A 20,198-nucleotide genomic window follows, 5' to 3' on the forward strand; every position below is an offset into this window, starting at 1 on the left:
GTCATGTGCCTTTTACTGAGGAGTAGCTTCTGTCTTGCCACTCTACCATAAAGGCCTGATTGGTGGAGCGCTGTAGAGATGGTTGTTCTGGAAGGTTCTCCCATCTCCACAGAGGAACTGTAGAGCTCTGTCAAACTGACCATCGGGTTCTTGGTCACCTCCCTGACCAAGACCCTTCTCCCCCAATTGCTCAGTTTGGCCGAGTGGCCAGCTCTAGGAAGAGTCTTGGTGGTTCCAAACTTCTTCCATTTAAGAATGATGGAGGCCACTGTGTTCTTGGGGACCTTCAATGCTGCAGAAATGTTTTGGTACCCTTCCCCAGATTTGTGCCTCGACACAATCCAGTCTCATAGCAAAGGGTCTGAATACTTATGGAAATAAGGTATTTCTGTTTTTTATTTTTTTTATACATTTGCAAACATTTCTAAAAACCTGTTTCAGATTAAGGCTGTAACGTAACAAAATGTGGAAAAAGTCAAGGGATCTGAATACATTCCGAAGGCACTGTATAGTTCCCCCAAAAATGTAATTTGATAATGATAATGATAAATTCATAATACGTTTGAAATATTTGTTTTTACGTGAACATAATCAATGCCCAAACTTCAGTGCATAACTCCAGTTAGCATTTTCAAGTTGACACTTCTTGAGTTCAATTCCACACCAGATAACACCACCATATTGAGAAAGTTAACCGTTCTTGTTCAATGCCCTAACATATTACACTGCCTCTGCTTTATTGAGAAAGATAAATCAAAGTTCACAAGTTCACAATTGTACCACATTGTTGTGATCACTTTATTTGTGACAAAAAGACAATACAAATATAATGCTTTTTCTTAATCTACCAAGTACGACATTCAAATCCTTATTGTGTAAAACCATATTATTCCTCTCATTTTTATGCATTATCCTGCACACATTCCTAACAATTTGGCCTATCAATCTATAACTGTGAGTGGGCTTGTCAGAGGAGGAGCAATATATTTGCGAGAGTCACAGAGTTGATAGGGTTTCAGACCTGTCAATAAATTATTTGGGGTTGGATTTTCAGGGAAGGAAGTAGATTAGTAATCTAGTCATTAAAACACTTTTCAATATAATTTGTTGTGGCAAAGCCCCCCAAAAATAGATATGGATTCCCCCTTGTTAAGAAACAATGTAGAATTGCATGAAAATTGTTAAAAATATCCAAACATTTTCTGGGGGAGCTCACCCAGAACCCCCCCACTCCCAAAGATTTTGCACCCCCCAAAGTCAAGGACCCATACCGATACCTTAAAGAGGCTATACATAAATGTGCCTTTGGTAACCAAGACTTTGCAGGGTCAAAGAAGCAAGCAAAGTGTTCTGCAATTGTCTTATACAATTAATCCGAGGTGACATCCAGAACAATATCAAACAAACATGATGAACTGATGAGAAGTGAAAAATTGTTGTAGCGTGTGGACTTAGTGGGCACAACACAAGTGCAATAGAAACCAGGCGTCCAGTACTGCTGCAGGGTTACGATTCACAGCCATGATCTTAACAAGCTCAAGAGTTCAAATGTGTTTAAATGTGAAGATAACTACAATTAGCATACATCAAGTTACCAAACATGCAGATAGAAATTTATTTTAAAAATCTGTGTTTCGATTTTTCATTACATCGTTAAAATAATAGTGTTAATACAAGCCATTTTGCCATTGAAAACAAAATACTGTTGGCCAACAGAAAATACCTCGCTGTAAATATTGTACAGTTAAAATAAATAAAAAAAACAGACATTTTGGCTCCTGGAGTGCCTTTGGCAGTTTGTATTTCTGTAAATCACATGCCATACTAATATAGAGCTATAAAACATTTGTATTTCTCCAGTGGTAGTTTAATTGTTTGTGCTGTAGGTAAAACCATCAGATGCATGCAATACTAAACTGCTGATCATTCTGAGCTTGTGAACACTAGCAGCATCAATATATGAAAACCAGGTAGGGGAACACAATTTGTACCTCTTTTAAAGTGCTTGCCACATTTGATCAAAGACCCAGACAATTGGCCCCTGGACTTGAAAACTATTCAAGACTGTAAATACTACACACTGCCACATGTACAGCACTGTCATGGTGTGGTCCGTTGCACCAATTAGGTGCCTTTTGAGTAGTGTAACTTGGTGAAATAACATTTTATTTAACCTAATTTTAACATTATTCCATAAAGAGGACATGCTCAACTTAATGAAAATAAATTCCCATCTCAAGAGGTAAAATAAATTTATGGCCATAGTAAGTGCCAAATAAAGTAACAGGGTTGACCATAACAGGGTTACCCCTACAAGGGTTGACAACTGAATCTTAAATCAAACATAAATCCTCTTGTGGCAGGATTGTGTGCTTACGAGGGGCAATTGAATGCAAGCTTCACAAAAATATTGAAATATTTCAAACATTTCTAGCCTGTCTATCTTTACCCCTACCTACATGTACAAATTACCTCGACTAACCTGTACCCCGCCACATTGACTCGGTACCGGTACCCCCTGCATATAGCCTCATTATTGTTATTTTATTGTGTTATTTTTTACTCTAGTTTATTTAGTAACTATTTTCTTAACACTATTTTCTTAACTGCATTGTTGGTTAAGGGGTTGTAAGTAAGCATTTCACGGTAAGGTCTACCTGTTGTATTCGGCGCAAAATTTAATTTGATCTATGGGTAACAGGGTTGACGTGTTATGCTCAACCCGCTCGGTTTCCAACCACAAAACACCAGATAATGGCCAAAAAGAGTCGAACCAGCTCCTTTGCCTTTACTCTTTGATTTGAATATTAGATGGTTAATGTCTCTTTAGATTTTTTTTTTCAATAGGAATAGTTTCACCATATTAAAACAAGAGTTCAGTTCACCTAACTGGGTTGACCTTAAAATGAGGGACAGGTTGTTGTTTTTTTCTCCTTAAAATTAATAATTAATAACATGAAATTAATAATAATCTTCAGAAATGACTTTGTAATTGTAAAGCCTTTGTTGCTTTGACAAAGGCTTTACCATGATGGTGAACACTTGGAGAAAAGGGCGTTGAGTGTTAAAATCTTCCTAGAATTCACAGAGGATGCACAGAGGGACATATCAAAATGCTGAAGTTTGGCACTTTAGCAAGTCTTTATTTATATAAAAAAGTTGATTCATTAAATGTTCCATGTTCTCTATGAAATGGCACATCATTTAATATAACAGGCTTTTAAAATGCAATATTTTTGCACAATTCCTACTTAAAATAGGCAAAAAGCACTCATTTCATAAAAAGACGCCTGCTGCTTCATGTACACACACTCCCTTATGTATTTATTTGGACAGTGAAGCGAAATCTTTTAATTTGGGTCTATACTCCAGCATTTTGGATTTGAGATCAAATGTTTCATATGAGGCGACAGTACAGAATATTACCTTTTTTATGGTTATTTTCATAGATATCTGTTTTACCATTTAGAAATGAAAGCACTTTATGCATCTAGTCCCCCCATTTGAAGTCATTGTATAAGTATTTGGACAAATTCACTTATAGTATATTAAAGTAGTCAAAAGTTTAGTATTTAGTCCCAAATTCAAACACACAATGACTACATCACACTTGTGACCCTAGAAACTTGTTTCGGATTATGTTGTGCCCAATAAAAATGAATGGTAAATAATGTAATGTGCCATTTTGGAGTCACTTTTATTGTAAAGAAGAACATAATATTTTTCTCATTGCTTCAACATTATTGTGAATCCTACCATGATTACGGATAATCATGAATGAATCGTGATCAATGATGAGTGAGAAAGTAACAGAGGCAGAAAGATCATATCCCCAAAACATGCTAACCTCCCACTATTACCAATAACAGAGGTTAGCATTTTTTGGCGTGTATGATACTTATGCCTCTGAAACTTTCACACTCCCCATTATTCATGATTCATTCATGATTATCCATAATCATAATTATCCATAATCATGGTAGCATCCACATGAATATAGAAGTGTTCAGAAACATAGAAGTGCTCAGAAACATATTATATTCTTATTTATAACAAAAGTGACATTTTCTCTCCTTGTGAATATGCCAATATCCTCTGTTATGTCTTCAACACTGCGGGTTACCCATTCGACAATAGCACACAGTCTTGAAGAGGCGGCAGTGGCAGAAAGCGCAGTGCTCACAACACACATTATCGGGGGTTTTGCAGCTTCCCCACAATGGCACGCAGTTGGGGGGAGGAGGTGGACGCTTGTTTTTGACGCTGAATTTGTTCTGCGGAAGAAGGTTTACGATTTAGCCTCGGCCTGCACACTATGGGTACACCAATTAACATTAATAAATGCTATAGTTAACTAATTATGAATGACATACAGCACTTTATAAAGCCTTACTAAGGGCACTCCTTAGCAAAGGGAGAAATGTTGCCAACAAAACAAGCCATTTGAAGCCATTTTCACCTCTTTATATGTGTCATCATGAATATCTTTAGTCTTTAGTCTTTAGTAATAATCTAGTCAATATAAGAATATAAATTGCTTTGTAAATGCATTAATTAATGATGCATGAATGTTAACTCCTGCATTTACTCATGTTAATTAATGTACCCTAGTACCCACATGTTAATAAAAGTGTTACCACTTCACTCTCATACTTATCATCATGGTGCCTGCATATGCGCTGAAATGTTTTTTTTTCATCCAATATGTCTCAATAAACCTTTTTACACTATTGGCTATGTGTATTTTAGACTTTAAATATGTCCACTAACTTAACAATATGATACAAACATGAATAATGTAGGCTAGACACTTATTTTCACAGCATAGTTTACCTTTCTTGGTTTTTTGTTTTTTTTCTTCTTTGCGGTTTTGGGTAACTCTGAAAAATAAATAGATTTGACATGTGTTTAAGGTATATAAATATGTCTATTACATATATTTTTATTTGGTATATAATTTAGCAGCTTATCAAGATTGGCGTTACAGTCATATTGTCGGTTTGGGTTTTGAAGTCAACCTTGGAATACTTAAATATACCTGAGCAAAATGTATCCTGTAATAACAACAACAAAACGACACAATATAGCAGCGCATATCAAGGAATCCAGTGATAGTTTTTCTAGAAAACATCTAGCAACCCTTTTTTTATTCCAAATACTGATTATATGCCAAACCTAAGGATTAACTGACCTACAATGACGATGGGTGGTGCATCTGACAGGCTCCCATGCTGTAGAACCGAGGAAGAAGTCGTATTGGTGTAGAGCTTTTCCTCCAGTATCATGTGTGAGTACACTATAAGAAACCAGGTGGAGCTTAGACAGCTCAGGAGAAACAGGGAATTCATCACAGTGCTTTTCTGTCAGCAAGGTGGGCCTGAGGACTGTAGTGAGGACAGAGTGTTAGAAGACTATAAGAGCCCATTGTGACTGTATTGTGGTTGCATACATAATCATAACAGATATGGAATTTGAATGTCACATAATTTACACAGCAGTTCAAGATTGTTGTTGTATAGAAACTGAACTATACTTGGCACAAAACTGACTACAGTAGCACATGCACAGCAAATCCATGCAATAAGATTCACATCTAATAATATCCAGTACAAACATTTATAAAAAATAATAAAATAATTTATAAGGAGATTTGATTTATTTATTTTTATTTAACCTTTATTTAACTAGGCAAGTCAGTTAAGAACAAATTATTATTTACAATGACGGCCTACCAAACGGAAAAAGGCCTGCAGGGAAGGGGGCTGGGATTAAAAATAAAATATAAATATAGGAGAAAAGACAAGAGAGGCAACACAACACTACATAAAGAGAGACCTAAGACAACAACATAGCAAGGCAGCAGCACATGACAACACAGCATGGTAGCAACACAACATAACAACATGGTAGCAACACAACATGGTAGCAGCACAAAACATGGTACAAACGTTATTGGGCACAGACAACGGCACAAAGGGCAAGAAGGTAGAAACAACAATACATCACACAAAGCAAGCCAAAAACGGTCAATAAGTGTGAATATAGCCTACAAACAAATGTCATGGTCAAACCAACTTAGTTTTCTTGCTATTATTCCACTCAGCACATATCCACTTCTTATATAAAGCTTTACATTGATGTTTAAAGATAGATATCTAGACCTACTCTGTATTTGTATCCAACATGCAGTTGCTAAAACAGTGCAACAACGGGAACATTTTGAAAACAATCTCAGGTCTTTGATTGTTTTGACTGTACAGCATGTCCTCAGCATAACTTCACTGTACGGTTTCTTTCAGATTGGATGAAGCTTTCTGTGGGAGCCTCTGCCTAGTCAAGCAGAGCTGCTTCTTATTTATAAAATTAGATGAAAACTGTACGCATGGAAGTCGTCTCCATAATAGTCTTCAAATAGACATCTAGGGGCTGTTTCCTGGACACAGACTAAGCCTAGTCCTGGACTGAAAATCCAACTCAATGAAGAATCTGTCCGGGAAACCACCCCTTAAAGTGTCTCTAAAAATGTGTAAAGCTAGAATAAATTATTTAATGATTGAAAATCTGTATGAATTCCTCTAAATATCTCTAGTTTAGTTTAGTATATATATATATATATATATATATATAGATGTGAAATCGTAATACCTAGTTATAATGAAATTTACAACAAGAATGTGAGGTTAACCATTACAGGAAATGTATGGAAATACATTTAATACTGGCAGCTTGTTTGCAAATACAATAATTATAACCACATTTTTGTTAGGATGACATGGTGGATTTTCACCCTGTGTGGGTAGGATTTTCAGTCTAATATTATGGAGGGAATATTCAAAGTATATTCCAAAATGTAATACTTATACATAAATCAAAACAAAGCTGACTATCTAACATAAATTAATCTAAAAGGGAGGTACTTTTTAAACACCTTCTATGAATTGTATTGCCAATAACTTTAAGAAAATATAGCATTGACAAAATATGCTAACTTACTATATGTCCAAGTGTAAGTAATGTGCTCAATTTAACATGTTTAAGATGTTTGTTGATTGATATTATCTATACTCCACAAATAATTTTAATTGTTTGACCATATTTTTATCTTTATTTAATTCTTAATTGAACCTTTATTTAACTAGGCATATGCTGGGTTACTGAGACAGATCTTTAAAAATATGCTAAACAAAACTATGTCAATCAGGATTTAATTGAATGTAATGTTGTTGCTACTGTTATAATGCATGTATTGATTTGGGTAACTTTTAAAAGAAAGTAACACATGCAAAGCCTTTTGCTTTGTATAAGCGTAATAATCCAATGCGTAGATGGCTTCCACCCTACAAAAAAAAACTTTTAATCCATTCATAATATGTTGAAAACTTTTGAAGAGATGTCTTTATTTCAGAGATATATTAGCATTATTTATGGAGCAGTATTAACTTGACAAAAGTGCTGAATTGGTTCGGTGTCACATGTCAATGCAACATCTACTCATTTCGTAGTCAGTATCCACTCTAGTTTTATTCGTCCCATTAAATATGAACATTTTTGCTTTTGTATGTCCACCTAAATAAAGTCAATTCTCTTTCAGAGACTGATCTTCAGCCTCTAAAAAAAGTAGAGACACTGTGCAGTTTCAGTTTTCACCAAAATGTTTTGCTGGTTGATTTGTCTTCCACAGCCTTCAAAGATGGAAAAGCTATTAAAGCTTCCAGACTTACTTACCCTCTGTAGTTTCTGATTGTCAGGATCAACGTTTATCTCCCCCTTTTTCCTGCAAGCTTCAAAGCTGCTCCTCACTTGTTGCCTGCTAATCGACAGAGAAATATCAACCAGATCATGTGGTCGGGCAATGTTTAAGATATGGAATCAGGCAGGGGCGGATCCACATCTTTAGAAAAAAGTCTAAAAGAAGTCCACCAAGCAGGCCAGCCCTTTTGGGACGATGCATGGCTACGCGCTGAAGAGCAGTGAAAATCCATTGTCCTCATTCAAAGGAACCTTTGGGAATACTGGGCCAAGCCATGCATGCCAACACCATGATTTTACATATGTGCCGGAGGAGTTGCAGGATCTGACGTTTACAACTGCAGGTTATGACCTTATGGGGACGCCTGGGCTTCATTATGTAAAACCTTGTGAGGAGTCACATAATGAACATAATGAGCGGTCACACAAAGCTAATCCTATGTTTTCCTGTGAAATAATAATATGATCAAACTGTATTTACCCACTAAATGTACCCCCAGAGGTACAAATGGTAAAGTTGTATTTACCCACCAAATGTACCCCCAGAGGTACAAATGGTAAAGTTACTGATAGGCCTCAAAATCATGCTATTTCCATTGAACATGCATCATATTCTGCATCCTATTCTACAGTGCATGGAAAAAACCTTGCATTTGGTTTTCATTTACAGAAATTTGAATTGTTTTATGTTGCTTGTACCCTGCAGATGATGCAAAAAAGGTGGTGCCAAGAGCCTTTGCTAAAGAAAGACATTTGCTATACTGTACCTAAAATAATCAACATTGGCAAAAAGCACCATGAGTTCTGGACATCCTCACAATGCTAAGCCAAGTAAAGTGCGCAACAGAGTATCACACAATCCAGTCAATTATTTGTACCAGCCTATTTAATAGGTCCTAAATCCTGGTTGAAAGAGTTACAGAGGGTATTTTGGCATCAGGAAGTCTTTAACCCAAGGGTGTCAAACATACGGCCCACAAAATCCAGCCCACGTTTGAGTAAACCTCAATTTATTTTAAAATGACTAAAACCAAATCGAAACTGTGTAGAAATGATAATGGACCTACTACATTTATACAGTTTATTGACTGTGTCCAACTTGCTAATGATCACTGAAATTTAAGCTAGACAATCAGAGACAAGGCCGGCTTACCACGGGTACGCAGGGCACACGGGTACGCAGGGCACAAGCCCCGAGGTCCCCAACCTCCATGAGGCCACCAAACCCCCAAAATATTATATGATAGCATATGATAGCAATATCTGTAGAATCACAGGAAATTATACTGAACAACAATATAAACGCTACATGCAAGAATTTCAATGATTTTACTGAGTTACAGTTTATATATGGAAATCAGTAAATTTAAATAAATGAATTAGGCCCTAATCTATAGATTTCACATGACCTGGCAGTATCGCAGCATAGGCACACCCACTTGGGAGCCAGGTCCAGCCAATCAGAATGAGTTTTTCCCCACAACAGGGCTTAATTACAGACATAAATGCTCCTCAGTTTCATCAGCTGTCTCGGTGGCTGGTCTCAGACGATCCTACAGGTAAAGAAGCCGCATGTAGAAGTTCTGGGCTGGTGTTGTTACACGTGGTCTGAGGTTGTGAGGCCGGTTGGACGTACTACCAAATTCTCTAAATTTTGGAGGCGGCTTATGGTAGAGAAATTAACATTCAAATTATCTGGCAACAGTTCTGGTGTACATTCCTGCAGTCAGCATGCCAATTGCACACTCCCTCAAAATCTGAGACATATGTGGCGTTGTGTTGTGTGACAAAACTGCACATTTTAGAGTGGCTTTTTATTGTCCCCAGGACAAGGTGCAACCGTGTAATGATCATGCTGTTTAATCAGCTTCTTGATATGCCACGCCTGTAAGGTGGATGGTTGATCTTGATTTAGGATAAATATTCACAACAGGGATGTAAACAAATGTGTGCAATAAAGTTGAGAGAAATATGCTTTTTGTGCATATGGAACCTTTCTGTGATATTTTATTTCAACTCATGAAACATGGGACCAACACTTTACATGTTATTTTATATTTTTGTTCAGTACAGCTTTAAAACAGCAACATTTCCCCTCAGTCTCATGGCAAAATGTGAACAAAATCTTGAGATTAGCAAAAAAACAGCAAAAGCCTCATGGCAAAAAGTGTACACTTGCAGGAAATTAGCTTCAAAATTACGACATTTTATCTAAGCCTTATGACAAAGTGTAAATAGAAATATAAAACTCACTGGGCCCCAGTGGTAGTCCGGCCCCGGTCAGGGAGTAACGATGGATAGAGAAGCAAATTTTGACTGCGAGGAAATATCAGTGCAGCCCTCCGGACCTCGTTGAATATCGAATGCGGCCCCCAAATACTCAATGAGGGGCAAAATGAGTTTCACCCCTGCTTTAACCTCAGAGAAACCTAATAACTTTACCGATCCAAGCCCACAACTAAGCTAAGTTAGCTATAGCTTTACACAATGTCAATTGAATGGCCATCCAGTGTCCTAACTAACACAGCTGAGTGGTACAGGTAAATCAATGGAGACCCCCTGCCTCTTCTCTCCACTGATGGAAAAAGGAGAGTTTCATGCTCAAACAACTGGCGTAGAGGTATCATGTTAAGTAATTGAATGATGCATCAGAAGTAGAGGTGTGACACTCTCCATCATATAAAAATATGTCAATATATTTAAAAGAAAATGCCATATAGTGATAAATGATCATGTATTGAACATTTTCCGAGAGACGATTGTAAGTAAAAATCCAATACTCTGTAAACATGCTCACTGAGGTGTAAACAACAGGATATCACTTTGAGGTTGGACCCCACACACTCCAAGGGCAGCAAGCCATGATAAATAGTTTTATGCTGATATAAAGTCATGAGGGAAAATGCCAATGAGGCATTGATTGACTCTGGTTTTCCCATCTCTTTTCCACCGGTTTAGCCTGTGCGTCAATAACAACTTATGTGAAAGTATTGAATTTAACCAAGGAAATAAGCAACACTTTTCTGTTGCAGTTGTGTCAAGGCTTGCCATGGTCGAACATGACTGACTTGAGCTGTCTCGAGCAATCAAGGAGACCCACGTGCTCTGCATCGGCATCATAGTGGACAAGAATGAATAGCAGAGTTGCCAGCAGTAGGACAATGTACAATGGCACCAAGGCTTGTTATGTAAACATACAAGTGTTCTTAAGTTTCTTTTGCACAGATGCCAAATGCTGTTATTCACAGACCATCACAAACTCTGCTCTGAGCATCATGGCCAGCAGCTGCAATTTGGTTAATGTGAAATTGACCTAAATCCATTCCAGAACCGGCAGTAAATTTAAAAGCCCAATTAAGTTGCCTTTGACTTTTTTTTCGAGGCTTTCAAAATCAAAATAAATCTGTGAGTGTAATCTGTGCATGCCTTTGTCCTGGCGAATGTGCGCCTGTTTCTGTGTGCTCTTGTGTGTGTTTCAGGGAAATAATATATGCAGTAGTTAAAAGAAAAGACGATTTGAACATTAAAGACCTTACTAATAGGCTTACTCCAGGGGCATATTTTCTTAGCTCTCAAAAGTCACCCTGCACTGCCTTTTCTATTAATCTGCAATATGTAACTTTTTGTGCAACCTGACCAAATTCACAAAGAAGTGTGACTTATCAATCTTTCATTCTCATTGAACGCTATTCAAGGAGGCATTAGATATGTTCTATGTGCTTCCTGTTCTAAAATTTTGTTTTTGCATTTTTTACTTTCAGTTTTGTACACCACCTTCAAACAGCTGAAAATACAATATGTTTGGTTATGGAAAATATATTTCACAGAGGTTTAGATGCTACAATGATTCTCTACACTATACTTCCTTGTTTTGTCACATCATCTGAATTTACAAACTATTCGAATTTTAGCAATCTGGAGCAATTTCTGCATAGAGATTTCTGCATAGTGCGTCTTTAAGGATAGTTTATATGCAATTGTTTGAGCTCGAAGACCATTGCTCTCTGGGCTGGATTATTTTCTTCCACAAAAAATGTGCTTCTTGAAAAGCTAATGATCCATTTAGAAGAATGACAATTGACTCTACTATAGCCTGGAAAAATAGACAGTAGCAAAACATAATCCTTGATATTGTCAGATTAATTGAGGGGATCAAATTAAGAAATAGTTTTGAAATATTTCCATCAATTCCCTGCCGGTTTCTCTGTTTTTGAACAATCAATGTAGGATGGAGTGTTGATTTCATCTGGTTTGTTTCTTGCTGTGTTTATGTAGGCCTTGCAGGCCGAATGAACTACAAAAATCTCTGAAACTGGAAACACTTATATCCCTCACTAGCTTTAAGCACCAGCTGTCAGAGCAGTTTACAGATTACTGCACCTGTACATAGCCAATCTATAATTTAGCCCAAACAACTACCTCTTTCCCTACTTTATTTATTTTGCTCCTTTGCACCCCGTTATTTATATCTCTACTTTGCACATTCTTCCACTGCAAATCTACCATTCCAGTGTTTTACTTGCTATATTGTATTTACTTCGACACCATGGCCTTCTTTTTTTTTTGCCTTTACCTCCCTTATCTCACCTCATTTGCTCACCTTGTCTATAGACTTATTTCTCTACTGTATTATTGACTGTATGTTTGTTTTACTCCATGTGTAACTCTGTGTTGTTGTATGTGTCAAACTGCTTTGCTTTATCTTGGCCAGGTCGCAATTGTAAATGAGAACTTGTTCTCAAATTGCCTACCTGGTTAAATAAATGTGAAATAAATCAAATAAAAAATAAATAACTTGTGAGCTATGGAAAGAATTTACTCTTGAAGGACCAATCAGCATAATCAATCAATCCCCAGGTTGTTGCTGTAAATGAGAATGTGTTCTCAGTCAACTTACCTGGTAAAATAAGGGTTAAAAGTAACAACAACAACAACAAACAATCAACAAATCAGTTAATAAAAACATATAATGAAAGTTAGAGCTACATAGAACTGTCTTTATCTACCGTTAACCCAACTATTGCCCAACTCTTGCAGTATAAATTCCATAATTTATAACTTAAATATGAGATGGTTCCTTACTCTGAATGTAGTCTATTCACCAGGAGAAACTGTAAACCATGGTTTAGATTTCTTTTAAACAAATACTACAAACTTCACCTAACTTTAGCTACCGCAAGCTAAAAAGCAATGGGAGTAACTGTGCAGATTTGAACATGTCACATCAACTGAAATCAACTCAACAACTGTCTTTGACATTACCTATAGGAACGTGATTTGGTCAAACAGTTTGAACATTGCACAGTTGCACCATCAGTCCCATTGATTTGTAGTTAACATTGGCTAAAACTGAATTTTGTATATTAGTGGCCGTTTAACAAACCATGGTTTAAAGTTGATCTTGGCTCATAGATTACTTTCAGGGTAAGAAACCATCTATCTGCAAAATACCAAACTTACCCTTTAAGTCTTGCACTTACAGAATTGCATTGAAACGGAGACACATATTGCATAAAGTGTGTATTATTTCAGTGAGCCTTTTCTTAATTGATCAAATATAAGCTCCATATTTTATTCAGTTGTCTAATGGTACTGCTAACATCTTAACATTGATGGTGTCATTAATGACATGGTGGTGTTGACACACTATAATTCACTATATGGCAGTCCGCAGTGACAATCAGTCGTCTAGCAAACTAAAGGTCGTTTCACAGTCAAATTATTTCCTCATGACACCTCTGTTCTTTGATGATGATCCTCAGATAAGATAGAAATATTGCTCTGTGACAGCAAAGCTGGTTCCAGTTTTCTTTATAATGATCCACAGCTTAAAGAAATTCTATAAAGCACATGGAACTTTATATATGTGTTTTTGAAAGACACCACCACATTTTGCCAGATAGTTTACTTGTCCGAACGCATACTAGCAGTTGAGGTTGAAATATACACGTGTTCTCTCAAGGGATTGCAAATATCTGCTGCCTTAAATTAACTGACAAAAAACTTTCATACATGTTGCATATGTTTCCATTTTAAGGTAATAGGTGATGGCCATTATGTAGTTTTGTAGATAAAGGTAGGAAAAATGTAGTCCAAAGTTTTGGAAATATTGATTTCAAACCTACTTTAGAGATACTGTAAGCAAGAAAGACTATATTCATCGCAATGGATCGTTCCTTTCAATGTTACGCCTATGTGCTTCTATTACTTATTTGTTTCTTTTGCGTATTTGTCCTTGACAAATAGAACACAGTACACAAAAGAACAAAGCTTGTTTTCTGGTTTGCATGCATCAATCATTGGAGCAAATCAGAGTTGGTTATCTTGGTTCAAGGACATTCCCACGGACATCCATGTCCTACTTTGAGACAAGACACAAACAATTCAAAGTCTGTATGCCGATGCATGTTTGTGTACCGTAAGTAGAAACAGATGAGCAGCTTGACAGCTCACTGTGGTCTACAGATAAATTGACGGAAGTATTGTCACTTGAAGCACGTCACATAGTAGGAACGGTAGATATGGCTACATTTGGCTGTGTCTACACAGGCAGCCCAATTGTGATCTGTTTTTATGATAGAGCATTTTTATGGATGCATCTAGATGAAGGTCAATGTAGCAGAATCCCGAGTGGCACAGCGGTCTAAGACACTACATCTCAGTGCTAGAGGCGTCACTACAGACACCCTGGTTTGAATCCAGGCTGAATCACAACTGGCCGTGATTGTGCGCCGCCCTATGGGACTCCCAATCGGCCCAGCGTCGTCAGGGTTTGGCTGGTGTAGGCCTTCGTTGAAAATAAGAATTTGTTTTTAACTGACTTGCCAAGTTAAATAAAGGTTAAATAAATAAGAAAAATATCAAACTATGTTTCTACAATGTGCAAGCCAATTTTATAACATAGAGAACATGTCTGATACTGTCATGTTCTGACCTTAGTTCCTTTATTATGTCTTTGTGTTAGTTTGGTCAGGGCGTGAGTTGGGGTGGGTAGTCTATGTTCTTTTTTCTATGTTGTGTTTATGTGTTTGGCCTGGTATGGTTCTCAATCAGAGGCAGGTGTTGTTCGTTGTCTCTGATTGAGAACCATACTAAGGCAGCCTGTTTTTCCCACTTGAGTTGTGGGTGATTGTTTTCTGTTTTCTGTGTCTTCACCATACAGAACTGTTTCGTTTTCGTTTCGTTATTTCACATTGTTATTTTCATTAAAAATGATGAACACTTACCACGCTGCACATTGGTCTGATCTGTCATACTCCTCGTCAGAGCAAGACAAATTTCGTTACAGAATCACCCACCTCCAAAGGACCAAGCAGCGTGGTGAGGAGCAGCAGAGCTATCTGGAGAAATGGACATGGGAGGAGATACTGGAAGGCAAGGGACCCTGGGCACAGGCTGGGGAGTATCTCCGTCCACAGGAGGAACTGGAGTCAGCTAAGGCTGAGCGGAAACACTACGAGGAGTTGGCACGGCTGGCAAGGAAGCCCGAGAGGCAGCCCCCAAAATTTCTTGGGGGGAGGCACACGGGGAGTGTGGCAGAGTCAGGAGTCAGACCTGAGCCAACTCCCCGTACTTATCGTAAGGAGCCAAGGATGGAACCAGAGCCGGTCAGGGCGAAATTGGAGGTGAGTGACGGAAGCGAAGCAGAGACAGTGAAGGAGTTAATGGGGAGATTGGAGGAGAGAGTAATGAGGGAGTTTCTGTGTTGGTGCATGAGGCACGACATCCGCCCGACGGAGCGTGTCTGGGATTTGATGTCACCTGAGTCAGCTCTCCATACTCGTCCTGAGGTGCGTGCTAACCGTCTGGTGAAGACTGTGCCAGCCCCATTCACCAAGCCTCCTGTGTGCCTCCCTAGCCCTGCACATCCTGTGCCAGCTCGATGCTACAGTTCTCCAAGACTTACTTACCATGGCGGGAATCGTACTGGTCAGGCACCGTGTTAGGCGGTGGAGCGCACGGTGTCTCCAGTACGTGTTCTTAGCCCGGTGCGCTACATCCCAGCTCCCCGCAACTGCCGGGCTAGGGTGAGGATCCAGCCAGGACGGATGGTGCCAGCCCTGCTCTCCAGACCTCCAGTGCGTCTCCTCGGGCCAGGATATCCTGCGTCGGCGCTGCACACTGTGTCTCCCATGTGTCTGCATAGCCCAGTGCGTCCTGTACCTGCGCCCCGCACGTGCCGGGTGAAAATCGCCATCCAGCCAGGACTGGTTGTGCAGGCCCTTAGTTCGAGACCTCCAGTGCACCTCCACGGCCCGGTCTATCCTGTGCCTCCTCCAAGGACCAGGCTGTCTCTCCGTCTCCTTCCTCCAGACTCTCCCTCCAGCCCGGAGCTGCCAGAGTCTCCCTCCAGCCCGGAGCTGCCAGTCTCCTCCAGCCCGGAGATGCCAGAGTTCTATGTACTTTTTTCGATGTTTTTGTATTTCTTTGTTTTTGGCCGGGTATGGTTCTCAATCAGGGACAGCTGTCTGTCGTTGTCTCTGATTGAGAACCATACTTAGGTAGCTCTTGCCCACATGGGTTTTGTGGGTAGTTATTTTCTGTTTAGTGTGTTTTGCACCTGACGGAGCTGTTTCGGTTGTTTCTTTTGTTCCTTGTTGTATTTAGTGTTCAGTTTATTAAAATAATGATGAGCACTTACCACGCTGCATCTTGGTCCTCACCTTCTTCCACCAACGGTCGTTACAGATACCATGGAAGTTATTATATTTCCTTTTAGTACTTATTCACTATGTACTAATAGTATCTCTGGGAAGCTTTAACTTTTTACTGCAGTGGGCTAAATCACGGTCAGTGATTCTTGGTAGTCTTAAACAAATCTACTTTGAAACAAAAGTATACATCTCACACATGTGGTTATGGGCTTTTAAAAAAGAAGACAACAGTACCATATCAGATATAGAGTTGAAATGTATTCAATTTTGAGTTTGCATCCCAATATTGCACTTTATATACAGTACCAGTCAAAAGCTGACATACCTACTCATTTAAGGTTTTTCTTTATTTTTACTATTTTCTACATTGTAGAATAATAGCGAAGACATCAAAACTTTGAAATAACACATATGGAGTCATGTCGTAACCAGAAAAAAGTGTTAAGCAAATCTAAATGTATTTTAGATGTTAGATTCTTCAAAGTAGCCGCCCTTTGCCTTGAAGACAGTTTTGCACAATCTTGGCATTCTCTCAACAAGTTTCATGAGGAATGCTTTTCCAACAGTCTTGAAGGAGTTCCCATATATGCTGAGCAGTTGTTGGCTGCTTTTCCTACACTCTGCGGTCCAACTCATCCCAATTGGGTTGAGGACGGGTGATTGTGGCCAGGTTATCGGAAGCAGCACACCATCTCTCTCCTTATCACTCAAGATATGACCAGGAGGTGGATAGTAAGCAGAATATTTATTATACAAAAGGGGCAAGCAAAGGTTTGTAATCCTACGCAGGGTCAAACATGGGCAGAACGGCAGGCAGGCTCAGGGTCAGGACAGGCAGAAAGGTCAAATCCGGGAGAGTAGAAAAACAAACTCAAGAGCAGGAGAAACACGCTGGTAAGACAAGACGAACTGGCAAAAAACAAACAGAAAACGCAGGTATAAATATACAATGGATAATGGGGAAAAATAGGAGACACCTGGTGGGGGGTGGGGACAAGCACAAGACAGGTGAAACAGATCAGGGTGTGACAGTTCCCCCCCCTCTAGGAGCGCCGCCTGGTGTCCTACCCAGGCACATACCTGGTTGACTGCGCCGGAACTCAGCGATGAGGGCTGGGTCCAGGATGTTCCTAGCGGGGACCCAGCACCTCTCCTCCAGGCCATAACCCTCCCAGTCAACCAGGTACTGGAATCCCCAAACACTCAGGAGGCGCTTCACCGTGTACCCCGGATGGCTGTCGATAAGACGGGGGAGAGGTGTGGGCCTGGAAACAGGAAACAAAGGGCTGTGAGACAGAGGTTTAATCCTAGACACATGGAAAGTGGGATGTATACAGAGGGTGCGGGGCAACAGAAGACGAACAGCAGTGGGGCTAAGGACTTTAGAGATGGGGAAAGGGCTGATAAAGTGGGGGGAAAGTTTATGGAACTCCACCCGGAGGGGTACATCCCGAGTGGAGAGCAAGACCCTCTGCCCAAATAATAGCGGGGAGTCAGGTTCGGTGGCAGTCCGCTTGTCGACGATACCTGGAGGTGGTCTTAAGAAGAGCGGATCAGGCTCTCTTCCAGATACACGGATTAACATCTGGGCCGAGGGTAGGTTGGCCTCTTCCTCTTGCTCAGGGAAGAGCGGGGGCTGATAAACCACAGAGCACTCGAAGGGCGAGAGACCAGTGGCCGAGCAGGGGAGGGTGTTCTGGGCAAATCCACCTACACGAGTTGCTGGCTCCCGATGGGGGGGTTGGCTGAGACGAGGCAATGAAGAGTCGTCTCCAGGTCCTGATTGGAATGCTCCGACTGGCCATTAGATTGAGGATGAAACCCGGAGGACAGGCTGGCCGACGACCCAATGACGGTGCAGAACACCTTCCAGAATCGAGATGAGAACTGAGGACCACGATCAAAGACCGTGTCGACCGGAAGTCCATGCATTCAGAAGATGTTCTGTACCATGAGTTGGGCCGTATCCTTGGCTTAGGATAACGTGGGAAGGCGGGTAAAATGGGTAGCTTTGGAAAACAGATCCACCACCCTAAGGATGGTGGTGTTGCCATCAGACGGAGGGAGACCAGTGACAAAGTCCAGGGATATATGGGACCAGGGGTGATGAGGAACAGGGAGTGGTTGTAAGAGGCCGGCCGGAGCTTGTCTCGGAGTCTTATTCTGAGCACACTGCGTGCATGCGGTGGCGAATGTGGAGACATCATAAACCATAGTGGACTACCAAAACATTGTCGGAGGAAGGCCTGGCCTTTGTCGGGAGGGCAGGTTAGATTAGAGGAATGAGCTCATTCCAGGACCGTGGACCATGGACAAACAACCGGTTAGCCGCCCCCCCCTTGCGCCTTGTGGACCAGGCTCTCGATACCCCACATGAGTGTCTCTGCAAGACAGGAGTTAGGGAAGCAACAGAGCTAGGCAAGCGAGAGAGGGTGTCAGGCGTCACATTCTATGATCCAGAGCGGTAGGAGATGGTGAAATTGAAACGAGTGAACAACAGAGCCCAACGAGCCTGCCTTGAGTTGAGGCACTTGGCGATACAGAGATATTCCAGAATGTTATGGTCGGTCCACTCTAGGAATGGATGTTCTGCCCCTTATAGCTAGTGTCTCCATTCCTCCAACTCCATCTTGACCGCAAGACGTTCCCGGTTACCAACGTAATTGTTCTTCTCCATGGGACTAAGATGATGGGATAGGAAAGTGCAGGGATGAAGCTTTTGGTCCTGGGCAGAACGCTGTGACAGGACGGCCCCCACTCCAATGTCCGAGGCATCAACCTCCACCACAAACTGACGGGACGGGTCCGGATGGATTAAGATGGGCGCTGTAGTGAACCGATCCTTGAGATCCGAAAACGCCTGGTCAGTAGCTGGGACCACATGAACGAAGGGGAGTGCAGAGAGGGGGGAAGCCAGCGTGCTGTAGCCACGAATAAAGTGGCGGTAGAAATGAGCAAATCCCAGGAAACGTTGCAGCTGTCCTTCCTCTCCACAAAGAAGGACCCTGAACCGGCAGGGGAGGAAGAAGAACAAATGAACCCTGCCCCCAGAGAGTCCTCAATGTACCCTTCCATGGTCTTTGTTTCCTGACCAGACAGGGAATAGCGCTGCCCCCGAGGCAGTGTAATACCAGGGAGGAGATCAATGGCGCAGTTATACGGTCGATGAGGAGGAAGAGATGTGGCGTGGGCCTTGTTGAAACCACCCGGGAGTCCTGATACTCCGCGGGAACGTCAGAGAGATCCAACGCTTTGACTAAGCCCGCAGGAGGATGTCCAGGGGGTGGGCTGCGCCACCTGATGCAATGCGCGTGACAGAATGGGCTCTAACCCAGGATGGAACTCGCAGTCGATCAGGGGGTTGTGCCTCCGGAGCCATGAAAATCCCAAAATCACAGGTGCATGAGGAGATTCAATGAGCAGGAACAACATGGACTCACTGTGATTCCCTGACACTCGCAGGTTAATATGAAGCATACTATGAGTGACCCTTCCAAGAGAGTGTCCATCCAATGCTCTGGCGTCCATGGGAGAAGAGTTGTGTGGAGATACCCAGCTCCGACACTAGGGTAGTGTCCATAAAGCTGTTGTCAGTCCCAGCGTCCACGAGCACCTAGAGAGATTTAGACCGGTCACCCCACAACAGGATAGCATGGAGAGAAGCACGAGTAATGGGAACTGGGAGACTCCCTGTATGACCCACCAGTGTACTCATACCTACTGGGATATTAAGTAATGTCCTGAAGTTCCACAATACAGACAGCTTTTAGAGCTCAGTCTGCGTAAACGGTCCTC

At 40.9% G+C, this 20,198-nt stretch overlaps 1 protein-coding gene across 1 annotated transcript; it reads right to left on the reverse strand.

Annotated features, from left to right (window-relative positions):
* Positions 1-762: 762 nt before the first annotated feature.
* asip1 (agouti signaling protein 1) lies at positions 763-7,831 on the reverse strand. Its single transcript, XM_024426337.2, has 4 exons — positions 7,726-7,831; positions 5,192-5,384; positions 4,834-4,880; positions 763-4,274 (listed from the first exon to the last, which is right to left on the reverse strand). Exons 2-4 carry the CDS (start codon positions 5,346-5,348, stop codon positions 4,107-4,109), a joined length of 372 nt encoding a protein of 123 aa, XP_024282105.1. The 5' UTR covers positions 5,349-5,384; positions 7,726-7,831; the 3' UTR covers positions 763-4,106.
* Positions 7,832-20,198: the final 12,367 nt, after the last annotated feature.

Source organism: Oncorhynchus tshawytscha, linkage group LG07 (genome assembly GCF_018296145.1).
Source record: "Oncorhynchus tshawytscha isolate Ot180627B linkage group LG07, Otsh_v2.0, whole genome shotgun sequence".
Classification (NCBI taxonomy): Eukaryota; Metazoa; Chordata; class Actinopteri; order Salmoniformes; family Salmonidae; genus Oncorhynchus; species Oncorhynchus tshawytscha.